The sequence below is a fragment of the Rhinoraja longicauda genome, chromosome 15, assembly GCF_053455715.1.
Source record: "Rhinoraja longicauda isolate Sanriku21f chromosome 15, sRhiLon1.1, whole genome shotgun sequence".
Classification (NCBI taxonomy): domain Eukaryota; kingdom Metazoa; phylum Chordata; class Chondrichthyes; order Rajiformes; family Arhynchobatidae; genus Rhinoraja; species Rhinoraja longicauda.
In genome coordinates this window covers 16,760,790-16,776,113 of record NC_135967.1, presented here as the reverse complement: position 1 = coordinate 16,776,113, position 15,324 = coordinate 16,760,790, and the positions used below count along the sequence as shown (strand labels likewise).

The window sequence follows — 15,324 nt, the reverse complement described above, 5'->3', positions numbered from 1 at the left end:
CTGGCCGCAGGCACCCACAAGGCCCCGCGCTCCCCGCCCCAGCCCCAGCCGCCGCTGCCTCGCCCTGACCCGCACAATGAAGGCCCCGAGCCGTCAACTGTTGCTGCTCGCCAGCCTGCTGCTCCTCTCCGACGCCTTCTACCTGCCTGGCCTGGCGCCCGTCAGCTTCTGCCAGAAAGGGGAAGAGACCGAGTCGTGTAAGGTAAGGCTCGGGTCTGCCCGGAGATCTGGACACTCGATGCAAGGCCTCGGACGTGGGGATGCGGGGGCCGAGAGGCCGGTAACCTCCGGAGGAGACGTGCAACCTGTCAGCCGGCCTCTGGAGGGGGTCCATTGCCCATGTCACATCACCATCTCCTGTCATTCTAGCCGCTGCCGCTGCCCGATCTGCTCAGCGATTCCCCTTCATTTCGCATGTCCAACGTCTGCAGGGTTTTCATTTCCAACATAGAAACATAGAAAATAGGTGCAGGAGTAGGCCAATCGGCCTTTCGAGCCTGCACCGCCATTCAATATGATCATGGCTGATCATCCAACTCAGTATCCCGTACCTGCCTTCTCTCCATACCCCCTGATCCTTTTAGCCACAAGGGACACATCTAACTCCCTCATTAAATATAGCCAATGAACTGGCCTCAACTACCTTCTGTGGCAGAGAATTCCTAAGAGCGGTAGGTGGCTGTACGACCCTAGCCTGGAGCCTGCACCGCCATTTATTTAGGATCAATACTGGCCTTATAACGTCAAATCTTTTTCCAACGTTGCCCCCGACCTCCATGATTTCAGTCTGTGTTTTGAATTAGCTCAGTTACTAATCCTATACAGCCTATTGGGACAGAGACATTCAATGCTGATTCAGTACTGTTCGAATAGAACATTGCTCCTCGTCAGCCCCACTATATACTTAATCTCAGCCTGTAATCCAGGTTCTAAATTCCTCAACTACGCAAAACAGACTAATCCAACATGCAAGATTTTAGTCTTCAATTATAATGTAAGAGAATATAGACCTAGTCTACATACTTACAACAAGTCTGTCTAGTGAATGAATAAGTTTACTGGCCAAGTAGTACACATACAAGGAATGTGCCTTGGTGCTCTGCTCGCAAGTAACAACACAAACAGTAAACAATTAAGAATAAAGCTTAAAACATTAAGAATACAACATTATAGTTTAAACATGTGAGTGAAATAAACCAGAGCAAAAAGAGACTCCAGACTTTCGGTTATTGATTGGAGCTACTACCCGTAGGGAAAAAACTGTTTTTATGTCTGGCTGTGGCGGCTTTGACAGTCGCCTTCCAGAGGGAAGTGTTTCAAAGAGTTTATGGCCAGGGTGAGAGGGGTCAGAGATGACCTTGCCCGCTCGCTTCCTGGCCCTTGCAGTGTAGTTTATCAATGGGGGGAAGGTTGCAGTCAACAACCTTCTCAGCTGATCAAATGATTTGTTGCAGCCTCTGGATGTCATGCTTGGTGGTTGAGCCAAAACAGACCATGATGGAGAAGGTGAGGACGGACTCACAATGGCAGTATAGAATTGGACCATCATTGCCTGTGGCAGATTGTCTTTCCTCAGCTGCCGCAGGAAGTACATCCTCTGTTGGTCTTTTGACTGTGGAGTCGATGGTGGCCCCCCATTTCAGATCTTGGAGTTGATGGTTCCAAGGAATTTAAATGACTCCACAGATGTGACTGTGGTGTTGTTGGTAGTGAGTGGGGGGAGGGGAGGAGGAGCTCTCCTGAGGCCCACCGGAAATTGGCGGAACAGCACCTCATATTTCGCCTGGGCAGTTTGCAGCCCAGTGGTATGAACATCGACTTCTCCAACTTTAGATAGTTCCTCTGTCCCTCTCTTCCCCTCCTCCTTCCCAGATCTCCCTCTATCTTCCTGTCTCCACCTATATCCTTCCTTTGTCCCGCCCCCCTGACATCAGTCTGAAGAAGGGTCTCGACCCGAAACGTCACCCATTCCTTCTCTCCCGAGATGCTGCCTGACCTGCTGAGTTACTCCAGCATTTTGTGAATAAATACCTTCGATTTGTACCAGCATCTGCAGTTATTTTCTTGTACTACAATCAGTTGCACTGCCTTAAAAGCATTGAGCTCCAGGTTGTTACGAAGGCACCAGGATGCCAGCTGTGTTACTTCCTGTCCATTCCTCCCTATCCTGGATCAGTACAATCAGGGTTGTGTCATCCGCATACTTGAGAAGCTTGACAGAGGAATCTGTGGAGGTGCAGTTGTTGGTGTAGAGAGAGTAAAAGAGAGGGGAGAGTATGCAGCCTTGCGGTGCTCCTATGCTGAGGGTCTGCGAGTCCGAGATGTGCTTTCCCAGCCTCATGCTGCTTCCTGTCTGTCAGGAAGTTGATGATCTACTGACAGAGGGGTTCAGGCACAGTCAACTGGGAGAGTTAGGAGTGTAGTAGCTCTGGCACAATGGTGTTAAAAGTCCACAAATAAAATCCTTGCGTAAGGCCCATGGCAGTCTAGGTGCTGGAGGATGAAGTTCAGGCCAAGGTTGACTGCATCATCCACCGATCTATTGGCCCAGTATGCAAACTGCAGAGGGTGCAGCAGGGGGTTTGTGATGTTTTTCAGCTGGGCCAGCACAAGTCTTTCAAAGGTTTTCATGACTACAGAGGTCAGTGCGACAGACCTGTAGTCATTAAGACCAGTGAACCTTGTCTTTTTAGGTACAATAGTGGAGACTTTGAAGCAGGCAGGGACAGTACAGGTTTGCAGCGACTAATTGAAAATGTCTGTGTAGACTGGAGCCAGTTGTTTGGCACGGAGCTTGAGGGTAGAGGGGGAAACATTGTCCGGTCCTGGAATTTCTGGCTTTTCTGTCTCCTCAATAGCCTCTCCACCTCCTCAATTTCTATTGTTGAAGGTTGAGATGCGGCCAGACTGATGTTGGGCAGCAAGGAGGGGGTGGGTAGTGACGAGGGTCCAGTCTTTGCAGACTGGAGTCAGGCTGTCAGTGGGTGTGAAGTGGTGATTGGGGTGGGGGGGGGGGAAGGGGCCAGTCTTTGCAGACTGTTTAAGAAAATAACTGCAGATGCTGGTACAAATCAAAGGTATTTATTCACAAAATGCTGGAGTAACTCAGCGGGTCAGGCAGCATCTCAGGAGAGAAGGAATGAGTGACGTTTCAGGTCGAGACCCTTCTTCAGACTGGGGTGGATTGTCTGTTTTCAGTAAAATAGCTGCTTTGGTATTTTGTCCTACCTTACCTGTGATTCTTTAAGCAATGTGTGGATGCTGGGAGATGTTTTTCTGGTATAGAATCTTTGTCTGGAATCTTGTCTTGCCACTTGATGTGATGTACTCTGTGCAGAGGCACTGTACAGTATGATGGCTGTCTGGCAAGCCTGTAAGAATGTGCTCAATGAAAGTGCATGGTTTTCTGGTTATCGATTGACGTGGCTTAAAAATTAGATGACCGATTGGGAACTGGGTGGCAGGCGACAATGTATGGGATACCTCAGGACTGAGTGTGTGAGATTCAATTGTTGAAAACTTGTAAATAATTTGGATGAGAAAACCTAATGTAGTATTTGAAGGTTTGTTGATGTCGAAAAACTAAACAGTACAAAGCCCAGCAAGTAAGAATTTCTTTGTTCCGTTCATATCTGTTGCATGTGACAAAATAAACACTTGACTAAATTATGGAGGGTGCAGATTTGCTTGACTTTCAGTTTATAGATTTAGTTTAGAGGTACAGCATGGAAGCGGGTCCTTCGGCACGCCGACTAGCCATACATTCTATCCTACGCACTAGGGCAGTGTTTCTCAACCTTTTTACCCTTGTGGAACCCTTGAAATAATTTTCATGTCTCAGGGAACCCCTACATAAAAAAAATATTATATATCTTTATTAATCTCCTTCTCTTTCAATACAATACAATACAATATATCTTTATTGTCATTGTACAAGGGTACAACGAGATTGGGAATGCGCCTCCCTTACGATGCAATAAATTAATTAGCTAGTCAGTATTAATTTAAACAACCCAATGAAACAAATTATAACATTTTAAAACAGAATAAAGTGCAAGGAGATCTGTGCCGGTTGGCTGTGCGATGTGACCATCCGGCTCAGCAGGACCGGTTTATAGCAGCTATGGCCCTGGGGATGAAGGTGTTCCTGAGTCTGAAGGTGCGGGCGTAGAAAGCCTTGTATCGTCTGCCCGATGGTAGTAGTTCGAACAGACTGTTGCAGGGGTGTGAAGAGTCTTTGTGGATGCTGGTGGCTTTTCTGAGGCATCGTGTGTTGTAGATGCCCTCCAAAGCTGGTAGCTGTGTTCCGATGGTCCTCTGAGCTCTATGGACTACCCGCTGAAGAGCTTTCCTCTCTGCTTCCGTGCAGCTGAGATACCACACAGGGATGCCATGTGTTAGGATGCTCTCTATGGTGCAGCGGTAGAAGGTCGTCAGCAGCTGTTGGGGTAGACCAGACTTTTTCAGTGTTCTTAGGTAGAACAGTCGTTGCTGTGCCTTCTGGACCAGCGCAGCAGTGTTATTGGACCATGTGAGATCCTCTGAAATGTGAGTGCCCAGAAACTTGAAGCTGGACACTCTCTCCATACTGTCCCCGTTGATAAAGATCGGGGCGTATTCCCCGTTGTGTGACCAACGGAAGTTGATGATCAGCTCCTTGGTCTTGGTGGTATTTAGGGACAGGTTGTTATCAGAGCACCAGTCCGCCAGGTTCTGCACCTCCGCTCTGTAGTGTGTTTCATCACCGTTGGTGATCAGCGCGATCACCGTTGTGTCGTCTACAAACTTGACAATGGTGTTGGTGTCGAATGCGGGAACACAGTCGTGTGTGAATAGTGAGTAGAGCATGGGGCTCAGAACACAGCCCTGTGGTGTGCCGGTACTCGGGGTGATAGTGGAGGACAGGTGCGGGCCCATTCTCACTGCCTGTGGTCGCTCCAGCAGGAAGTCCAGGATCCAGTCGCATAACGACGAGCTGAGGCCTAGCTGGTGGAGTTTGGTGATGAGCTTGGTGAGGATGACCGTGTTGAAGGCAGAGCTATAGTCAATGAATAGCATCCTCACATACGTGCCCTGTCTCTCCAGGTGAGTCAGGGCAGTGGGAAGAGCCAGAGAGATGGCGTCCTCTGTGGATCTGTTTGCCCTGTATGCAAATTGAAGTGGGTCCAGTGAGTCGGGGATGCTGGATTTGATGTGTGGGAGGACCAGCCTTTCAAACCACTTCATGACTATAGCAGTTAAGGCAACCGGACGGTAGTCATTCAGGTTGGTGATCTTTGCTTTTTTCGGCACCGGCACTATGGTAGCCGACTTCAGGTACTTGGGAACCTTAGCCAGAGATAATGACAGGTTAAAGATCCTGGTGAATACCTCAGCCAACTGTTCAGCGCAGTCCCTAAGTACCCTTCCTTGAACTACATCCGGGCCTGCAGCCTTGCGTGGGTTGAACCTTTGCAGAGCGTGTTGTACTTCCTGTGTGCTCAGTTGCAAGACCAGTCCCTCCGCCTCGGCTGGGGTTCTTCCACTCAAGGTGGTGTGGCCCGTTTCGAAGCGGGCAAAGAAGATGTTTAGCTCGTTGGTTAGTGTGATATCGCTGTGGGGGCAGGCAGGGCTGCTCCTGTAGCCAGTGATGTCCCTGACACCCTGTCACATGCTTCTGGTGTCCGTGGTATTGAAGTGGTCTTCCACCCGTTGCCTGTGGGTGTCTTTGGCCCTTTTAATACCTTTGTTCAGGTTTGACCTGGCAACACTGTATGCTGACGTGTCACCAGATTTAAAGGCATTGTTGCGTGCCCACAACAGGATCTGTACTTCCTTATTCATCCAGGGTTTCCGGTTTGTGAACATCTTTATTTCCTTGTCCTCCGTGACATTCTCCACACAGCAGTTGATGTAGGAGAGCACAGTGGATTTGTATTCCTCCAAATCTACCTCAGAACCGCAGGTCGCCTGTTGTGCAAACAGGTCCCAGTCGATGCGATCAAAGCAGTCCTGGAGTTGTAGGGTGGCATCCTCGGGCCATATTTTAACCGTCTTTATTGCAGGTTTGGTCTTGCGGATGAGGGGTTTGTATGCGGGCAGTAGAAGCAGTGTGAGGTGATTGGATTGTCCCAGGGGTGGGCACGGGAGAGCTCTGTAGGCATCCTTTATGTTGGTATACACTTTATCCAGCGTGTTTGAGCCCCTGGTAGGGCATTGCACATGCTGGTGGAATTTGTGGAGCGTGGCTTGTAGGTCGACCTGATTAAAGTCCCCGGCAACAATAAACTTAAAATTCATAAGGCAAACATAATATATTTTTCTGATAAGTGGATTAAGCAAAAAATAACTTGCGTTTTTCTCAAGTTTACTGACAAACGCAATCATATCTGTAAGCTCAAAAAATAAACATATGGGGAGAAGGCAGGAACGGGGTACTGATTGAGAATGATCAGCCATGATCACATTGAATGGCGGTGCTGGATCGAAGGGCCGAATGGCCTCCTCCTGCACCTATTGTTTATAACCATCATATATAACACATAAACATTTCCGTAAACCAAAAAAGCAAAAAATGTAAAAAAGAAGATAAATAACTTGATATATAAGGCCTTCTACACCCGCACCTCCAGACTCAGGAACAGCTTCATCCCCAGGGCCATAGCTGCTATGAACCGGTCCTGCTGAGCCGGATGTTCACATCGCACAGTGAACCAGCACAGATCTACTTGCACTTTATTCGGTTTTAAAACTGTTCTAATTTGTTTCATTGGGTTGTTTAAATTAATACTGATTAGCTAATTGATTTATTACATCGTATGGGAGGCGCATTCCCAATCTTGTTGTACCCCTGTACAATGACAATAAAGATATATTGTATTGTATTGTATTGTATTGTAAACAAATAACACTGAAGTAAATAAAGGCAAACAGAACTAACCTTGGAAGAGAGAGAGAGAGAGAGAAAGAGAGAGAGAGAAAACAACACACAAACTTTTCATAACTAACAAAAACATACATAAACACAAACTTTTCATAAACAAACAAAAATAAACATAAACATACTTAAATTTTTAAAGTTCATATAACATCCCTAAATGATGGGCAAAAATTACTAAATAACGTAGGTGAATGAGGGACTGTACCTGCACGCCAGGAAGTACAGACAGGGCTGATGGAGACCGTGCCTGCGTCTTAACTCGACTGAGACACTTGATGATACACTAATCCGTCACGTACAGCTCCTGTCCATTGACCACTAAAGGCCGTTTCACACTGGCGCCGCATAGACGTCGCTTAATATATTCCCTATGATTATTATTCTTTTAAATGATATAACAGGTCGAAGACTTTATTATAATACCCAAGAATTTTCCAAGAATATGCCGTACGTGCATAATAAAATTACGAATATGAAATTAAACATAAAAATTACACAAATGCATTTACATATGATTAGCCTATTTATCACTATTTCTCTCGGAACCCCTAGCGGAAGCCTAGAGTTCTGGGGAACCCCGGTTGAGAAACGCTGCACTAGGGACTATAGACACAAGCCAGTTAACCTACAAACCTGCGCATCTTTGGAATATGGAAGGAAACCGGAACATCTGGAGAAAACCCATGAGGTCACAGACAGCACCCCTGGTCAGGAGCGCACCTGGTGCTGTAAGGCAGCAACGCTACCGCTGTGCCACTGCCAAGTTGGGTAAAAATATGGTAAATGCAGTGTAATGTGAAGATATCCCTTTGAGTTGTAAAAACCTACACAGCAAATTATTTAATTGATGCATTATTGGGAAGTTTTAATGCACTAAGAGACTTGGGTATCTTTGCAGTTGCATCAAGCAGTTAAGGTGCCCATGGTATGTGGCATTTATGGTAAGAAGATTTGCATGCAGCAGCAAAGATGTCAGAGGGCCTTGATAAGAGCGCATCAGGAATACTGTGTGGTGTTATCCTTCCCTAAGAAAGGATAGATCAGAGATGGCAGCAAAATGTTGTTTCCTGCAATGATGAACAGCCTTCTTCAGTCGGAAGAAGGGTCTCGACCCGAAACGTCACCCATTCCTTCTCTCCTAGATGCTACCTGACCTGCTGAGTTACTCCAGCATTTTGTGATACCTTCATGATGAACAGCCATATGAGTAGAGACTTGTGTCAACCAATTTGAATTAACTGGAGCTTAGAAGAATAAGAGAAGACCTGACTGGTATGCAAAATAAAAATTGTGGCCAGAGAAACTGGATGTCACAAATATTTCCCTGGTGGGGACATTTAAAACAAAGGGCTACAGGGTGAGAGATTTAGGACTGAGTTGAACAGTGGATGCCATGGACTGAAAGTCCTATCTCTCTGCTCTAACTACATTTCCACTCTAATTGAAATCAAAGCGGTCAACTCTGTGTGGAGCCACAGGAGATCGGTGAGGTCCTCAATTGGTATTTCTCCTCTGTGTTTATTGAGGAGAAAGACAGGACGACAGAGGAACTTGGGGCAGTCAATGGAAGTGACTTGAGAGCAGTCAGTATAACGGTCGAAGATGTGCTGAAGGTACTATCGTGTATGAAGGTAGACAAATCTCCAGGACCTGATTATATATATCCGAGAGAGGAAATTGCAGGAGCTTTGGTTTAAATTTATGAGTCATTGTTAAATACAGGAGAGGTGCGGAAGACTGGAGGGTGGCAAATGTTGTGCCTCTATTTAGGAAGGGCCACAGGGAAAATGCTGGGAACTATAGGCCAGTGAGCTTAACATCTGTAAGTTCGAAAGTTACTAGAGGGTATTCTGAGGGATAGGATATACAGGCATTTAGATGGACAAGGGCTGAATAGGGATAGTGTGGAAGTCCCCAAAGCTATTAAAGGTGTACAATTCACTAATATATTAAAACAAGCTGCCAGTTAGTATCTGTTGTTTAACACATTCATTTTTCCTTTGAGCTCCGCTCCATGCGGATTCAGAAGATGATAGCTAGTATCGACCATTTAACATACTTGCTGTTATTTCCATTATACCTCCAATACACACAGACTTGCCATTCACACATATATTGTCACTACCTTTGAACTCCACTGTGTGCAAAGTTCAAAGGACGTCATCTCGTATCAATTGTCAATATATTCATTGTCCTTACCGTGACATATGCAGCACTCAGAAGCCAACAGATGGTATCTGCTATTAAACAAATTTACTTCTTTATCTGTGTACCCCGTTAAGCAAAGACCCAAAAAGTCGCAATCCAGTGTCAAATTATTAACGTATTAAGTCTGCTTACCTTTGTACCTGTTGCATTTGGAACTGGGAAGTTGTGACTTTTGTACAATGTAAGAGTAAAGCACAATTCCTGTAATTAACATATCAATCTCCCTCACATCTGTACTTCCTAAATTATCTTTTTGGGTGTATAAATGTCCTGCTGTACCGACTTAACTTTGGAGTTATGATCACAGCCTTTGACTGAGACACTTCTCCCCTTATGCAAGTAAAACTCACTGCTGATGGTTAATCATAAAGAGTCCTTGAATCTTATTGAAGGGTCAACTTCGTCAAGAGTCAACATGGTTTTGTACGAGGGAGGTTGTGGCTCACAAATCTGATTGAAGACAAAAAAAATTAGTATAGAAGTTGGGAGTTCATGTTGCAGTTGTATAAGACGTCGGTGACGCCACATTTAGAGCATTGTGTTCAGTTCTGGGCACCGTGTTATAGGAAAGATGTTGTCAAGCTGGAAAGGGTACAGAGAAGATTTTCGAGCATGTTCCCAGGACTAGAGGGTCTGAGCTATAGGGAAGGTGGGAGGAGGAGGAGGAGGAGGAGGCAACAACGCTGGATGGGGGTAGAGGCACAGTGGACAAAGTGACGGCTGACAGAAGAGAAGTGGCAGCTGGTGAGAGGGGAGGGAGCCCCACAGTGACCGTGCACGTCCTGTCGGTGGCAGTGGTCTGAAGAAAGCGGCTACAACACGAGCCCCAATAACATCCATGTCAACCGGACAGTAAGTGAAGAAGGGCCATCTGGTCGACCTTACGAGCAGGTGGTGGCGTCAGCAGATCCAATTGCTACACCAAAATCCCATAAAGGCACCATTAAAATGAGGGTTTACTGTACTTCTTTCAGGTCTACCTGCAACCTCTGATGCTCCAGAGAAAAAAGTCAGATTCTGTTGAACCACTTCTTTGCTAATACTCTCTCATGCAGATGATCCTCTTCCATGCCATCTCCAAAGGCTCCATTTCCTTCCTGTAATATGATGACTAGAACTGATACCCCATATGTTGCCTCACCAAAGTTTTGTACTGCTGCAGCATGACTTGATAATTTTTATATTTGGTGCCCCAAGCATGTCATTTGTGTTGCCATTTTCAAGGAGCTATGCACTTGCACGTGAAGGGGTGTTTGGAGTCACTGTGATGGACGTTTGTGTCGGGGTCATGTGTCTTGTGTTCTTTTTTTTTGTGTGACTGCTAATGTAATTTCGTTCGGTACCTTGGTACCGAATGACAAATAAAGCTCTGTATTCTGTATTCTCTGTATCCCTCTGTGCACTAATGATCCAAAGGGACATGCCATTTACTCTATATTTTCCCCTTTTAACCTCCCAAAATGCAACACATTACGTTTTCTCTGATTAATTTCCATCTGCCATTTCTGTGCCCATATCTACAACTGATCACTATCCCACTGTATCCTTTGACAGCCTCCTTCATGAGACACATCTCCACCACTTTCTGTGTCATCTGCAAACTTACTAATCAGCCCATCTTTGTTTTTGTCCAAGATTTTTTTATTAATAGATAGAGGCAGGGAAAGATTCATTACATACCCACTGTCTTGTATGGCCAAGCCAATTTTAAATCTAAAATATTTGTCAACTTTAGGTGGTGGATCGTTTCCTTGAAACTTTTCTTGTTGGAAATGTATTTTGAAAAATCCCTTTAAATGCTTGCCACTGCATCCTGACTAACCAGTCACTTCACTTTAACTAGTTTAGCTCTCATGCCTTCATTATTGCCCTTATTTAAGTTTAAAATCTAAGCTAAGACGTAAGCCTTCTGACTCAAACTAAATTTATTGTGTATGAAGATCACTGACAGCCAGGGATGCTATTACGATGAGATAATTGATCTCATTAACTAGTACCAGGACTCGAAAAGCTTGCACTCTGCTGGAGCCAAGTTGTTATTTCATTTTCTGGTCACGTGATATGATCCTGACCAGGATGTACTGCCACCTTTTAGTCTACAAAAACAGCGCTACTCTATCCTGCCACGTGGTTGCAATGAGGCATGTACACCAAGACCACAAGTGGCTTTTTGCTTTTAGCATTTCTCACATCCACCTGCACTGCTTCTGCATCATGATTTCCCGAACTAGGGTCATTCTCCTCTATTGCGTTCAGGCAATCATTAATTATCAGAGAATCTCCTCTACCTTGCTCATCTTTCTGTCTTTTCAACATGTTATGTACCCATCAATATTTGGGTCCCAATGTTTGTCACCTTATGGCCATGTCCCTGTAATTATTCTTATTTTGCGACCTCACAATTCATCTTTGTTTCAAATGTGCATTTACATCACCTGGAATTTTTTTCTATTTAGTAAACTAACCTTATCCACAGAATTACCCTATAGATTGTACTCTCCACTCCTTCCTGTCAATTTTTTACCATTTCCCTTTTTTATGCCTTTGCCTCTAGCCATCATGCTACACTTGCATTTACAGCATCTTTTCAACTTTGTTTTGTATTTGCTTCTATTTAATTAAAATCCTTTCCCTACTTTGGTATTGCAGCATATCAAAGCAAAAATCAGATAATACCATTGGTATAGCTCCCACTTTCATCAATACTGGTGTCATGAACTTAATCCACTTCTACCTTGAGCCATACAATCATTTATCTAATCTTAATTGTTGCCTGCTAATTTGCAAGCAATTTGGATAATATGCAAAGCTTATTACCTTTTTCTGATTGATTATAGGCAGGACAAATAAAGATCATCAATATATTTACCATCGGAAAGACATGAAAATGGGACTAGCTTAGATGGGGCATCTTGGTTGGCAGGGATGAGTTGGGCAGAAGGGCCTGTTTCAATGCTGTGTGACTCTGACTAAGAGGAATTTGAGGAATAACATCTTTGAATGGAACAGGGAACTTAAGATATTATTTTCTCAACTCTCCACGATAGATGGATAGCCATTTCAGTTTTGTTCCAAACTCGCTGATAAAGATTTACTTTTATATTCAATTGCCAGTCAAGTCGAAGGTGAATGTGTTGAACATTCATCCCTACTTGTCCAGCAATCTCTACATTGCTTTGGACTCCAGCTTCCATTTATTCCAAATCAATAATGCTCTTGTGGGTATATTCCTGATGTTCTATACTACTATTACTACTATTACTACTACTGGTGGTGTGTAGGTTATGCAGATGTTGTGGCCTGGAAGGGTTGGCTGTTTTTGTTCTTCATAGTGGTCGTGGGATTTTTGGATAGGTGGCTTGATCTTTTCAAGTCAAAGGAAATAGTTAATAGGAAAGTGCAAGCATTTTTTAAAGTTGGCTTGATGAAAGAATTCAAAGTTCAAGCAGTTTGCATTAAGAAATTTGTTTAAAATAGATGTGACAGTCCTGAGCATGAACTCAATTTGAGTCAGTGTAATTTCAGTGCAACATGTTCAGAGGTTTATTGCAGTGAAGCAATTCATTGGCTGCAATTTAAGGCCAGAAGGAAATATATGTAGGGAGATGAGAGATAACTGCAAGAAAAATAGTGCTGTAATAGTGGGAGATTTTAATTTCCCAAATTTTACTTGGACTGCCTCATTGCAAAGGGCTTGGAGAAGGAAATTAAGTGCGTCCAAGAAAATGTTCTCAATCAATTTGTAGAAAGCCCAACTGGAGAAGGGGAAAATGAGACCACCTCTTGGGATTTAAGGAGGTTGAAGTGTTAGTGGGACTTTGGGAGCGGTGAAAATTGAACATGAATTTAATTATGGATTTGAGAGAATAGTTTGTGGATGCATGTGGAAGTAGTGAAAAAATAGGACTGCAAAATTAATCTTCTGGGAATTGGCATTGATGGGCGGTAAATAAGTCATTCACAATTAACGTTTGGATTGTTTTCATTGTGAGCAATGTGACAGTCATCAGTGGGTATAATCAGTGTATCTATTCTATCATCTGCCCAATCTGATGAAAGGTAGAGTGCTGAAAAACCTCTAATGCATCAGCAGTAATTGATGACAGTGAAGCTACCATAAGAAACTGAATAAACAAGGAGGTCTTCTGAAGATTGCATCAAAGAGCAGTGAGTCTGCCTTTATCCAGCTTTTCCTCTTTTTGAATCTTTTTCTACTTCACAGTGCATATTTTCTGATGAATTTATTCAGATGCAACATCTTTCATTCACATTGTCAGCTGTCTTTTACGATTCGTAGAATTGTTTCACATGTTGACCAACTCTGTGCTTCAGTGCATGAAATCATTAAAATAAACAAATTGGTCTCCAGTAGCTCTTTGTAGCAGGTGTGATTGCTTGGTATCAGCTGCTGTTTCAAATTTCCTTCCTTGAACATGAGAACGAAAAAACTGGATGATTTATTACATATGATGCATTTGTGTTTGTTTCTGAGACATGAATCATTTACAGCAAATTGGAGAGAGATGGCTGAAACGAGGCAGTGGCCAAAGGCACAAGTGCTGAGCACATCATGTGTGTGGAGGTGCCTATGTGCAAAAAAAGGCCAACCCACATCACCTGTGTGAGGTTAATATCCATTAAGTCAGGTCTGTTCTTCATTGTCTTTGACTTCCTTGCTACTCCATTGTTGTTCAAGACTGAAAACTGGAGTGCCACCCCTCATGGTATTGAAGATGGAGACATCTACAGATACCATCTTCAATATCTTGCACTCTGTTATTGACCAGGAGTTAAGGTCACACATGATGTGTAGATTTTTCCAGAATTCGTCTTTGCTTCAGAAAAGGTAGAGATTCAAAAGCTGTATCAGTCAGGGTAGGCATGTAACTCAATATACTTGGAGCTGGTCGGTAAATACATTGGAGAGGGAATTTCTGCATTGATTTTGGGGTGACTTTCTCAACATCTGCAAAACAAAACAAGAAAGACTTCTATATTGGATCTGGGAATGGGAAATGAACTGGAGATGTGAAACATAAAAATAAGAGCGATCATAATGGATGCTTTAAAATTGTAATGGGGCAATACTAAAGCACATCAACGTTAAAAAAAAAATCTTGAATGTGTGCATGAATAACCTGTTCTCCAGGACTTTGGAAAATGTTGACATTTGGCTGGTAGCATGGAACCATGGGCCATGTGTGTATATTTTCTGGCATTTTTTTGTTATCAACACAATCATAATTTATTAGCCAAGAATGTTTTGCAACATTTACCATATAGTCACATCAAAAAATGCGACAAGACACACAACTACATAAAATTTTACATAAACATCACCACAGCAGCTCCTCCACATTCAGCATTGTGATGGAAGGCAATAAAGTCTTATCTTCTTTCTTCCTTTTTCTTCCGCGGTCGAGGGAGTCGAACCATCCGCAGTCGGGGCGATCGAAGCTCCCGCAGCCGGCAATCGAAGCTCCCGTGTCTGGGCGGTCGAAGCTCCTGCGGCCTGGAGATCCCGAAGTCGGTCTCTAATGATGAGGAGAGTTCTGGTTGCCATATTGTAAGAATGATATACATGCAATAGAACAGATGGATGGATTGACTAGGAATCAATGAACAGACTGGAAAAGGGTTACAATATTTTCAGAAATATGCAAGGTTTTATGGAGCATTTGAGAGAATGTTTCTACTTCTGTCGAAAAGCAAGGCTGGACACCAATAGATGGCAATCATTACAAAATCCAATGGGTAAATTCGGGTTCAATATCTTGATTTGTGAATGTGCGAAAATTGCTTTCATAGAGTCGTACAGCAGGTCCCTTGATCCAACGTGTTCATGCTAATCCAGATATAATTTGGCCCATATTCCTCTAATCCTATTCTATCCGGACACCTGTCCTAACATCTTTTAAACATGGTAATTGTACCTGTCTCTTCAGCAAGGAATAGTGTTATATTTACAGATGTAAATGAAGAAAGCTCTGAGAAGAGAGTTGAGCACGAGCGTTGGCTTGACTTGCTTGGTACAAATGAGCTGTTGGTACTGAGTTAATCCTTATACCAGTTATCATCAACTTATGAGGTCCTGACCAATTTATTAAGATTACAAGACTTTACCACGGAAAGTATAACTGTCTCGGACCTGGGATTCCATTACTGTCTATAGTTACCATTAGATTATGTTCAATGCT

The 15,324-nt window shown here is 43.8% G+C and overlaps 1 protein-coding gene across 1 annotated transcript in view; it reads left to right on the top strand.

Annotated features, from left to right (window-relative positions):
- The first annotated feature begins 12 nt into the window (after positions 1-12).
- LOC144600547 (transmembrane 9 superfamily member 2-like) overlaps positions 13-15,324 on the top strand; it is a 64,225-nt gene continuing 48,913 nt past the window's right edge. Inside the window, exon 1 of the mRNA XM_078412241.1 lies at positions 13-202. Within this exon, the coding sequence (XP_078268367.1) occupies positions 77-202 (126 nt within the window). The 5' untranslated portion in view covers positions 13-76. The remainder of the gene's footprint in view (positions 203-15,324) is intronic.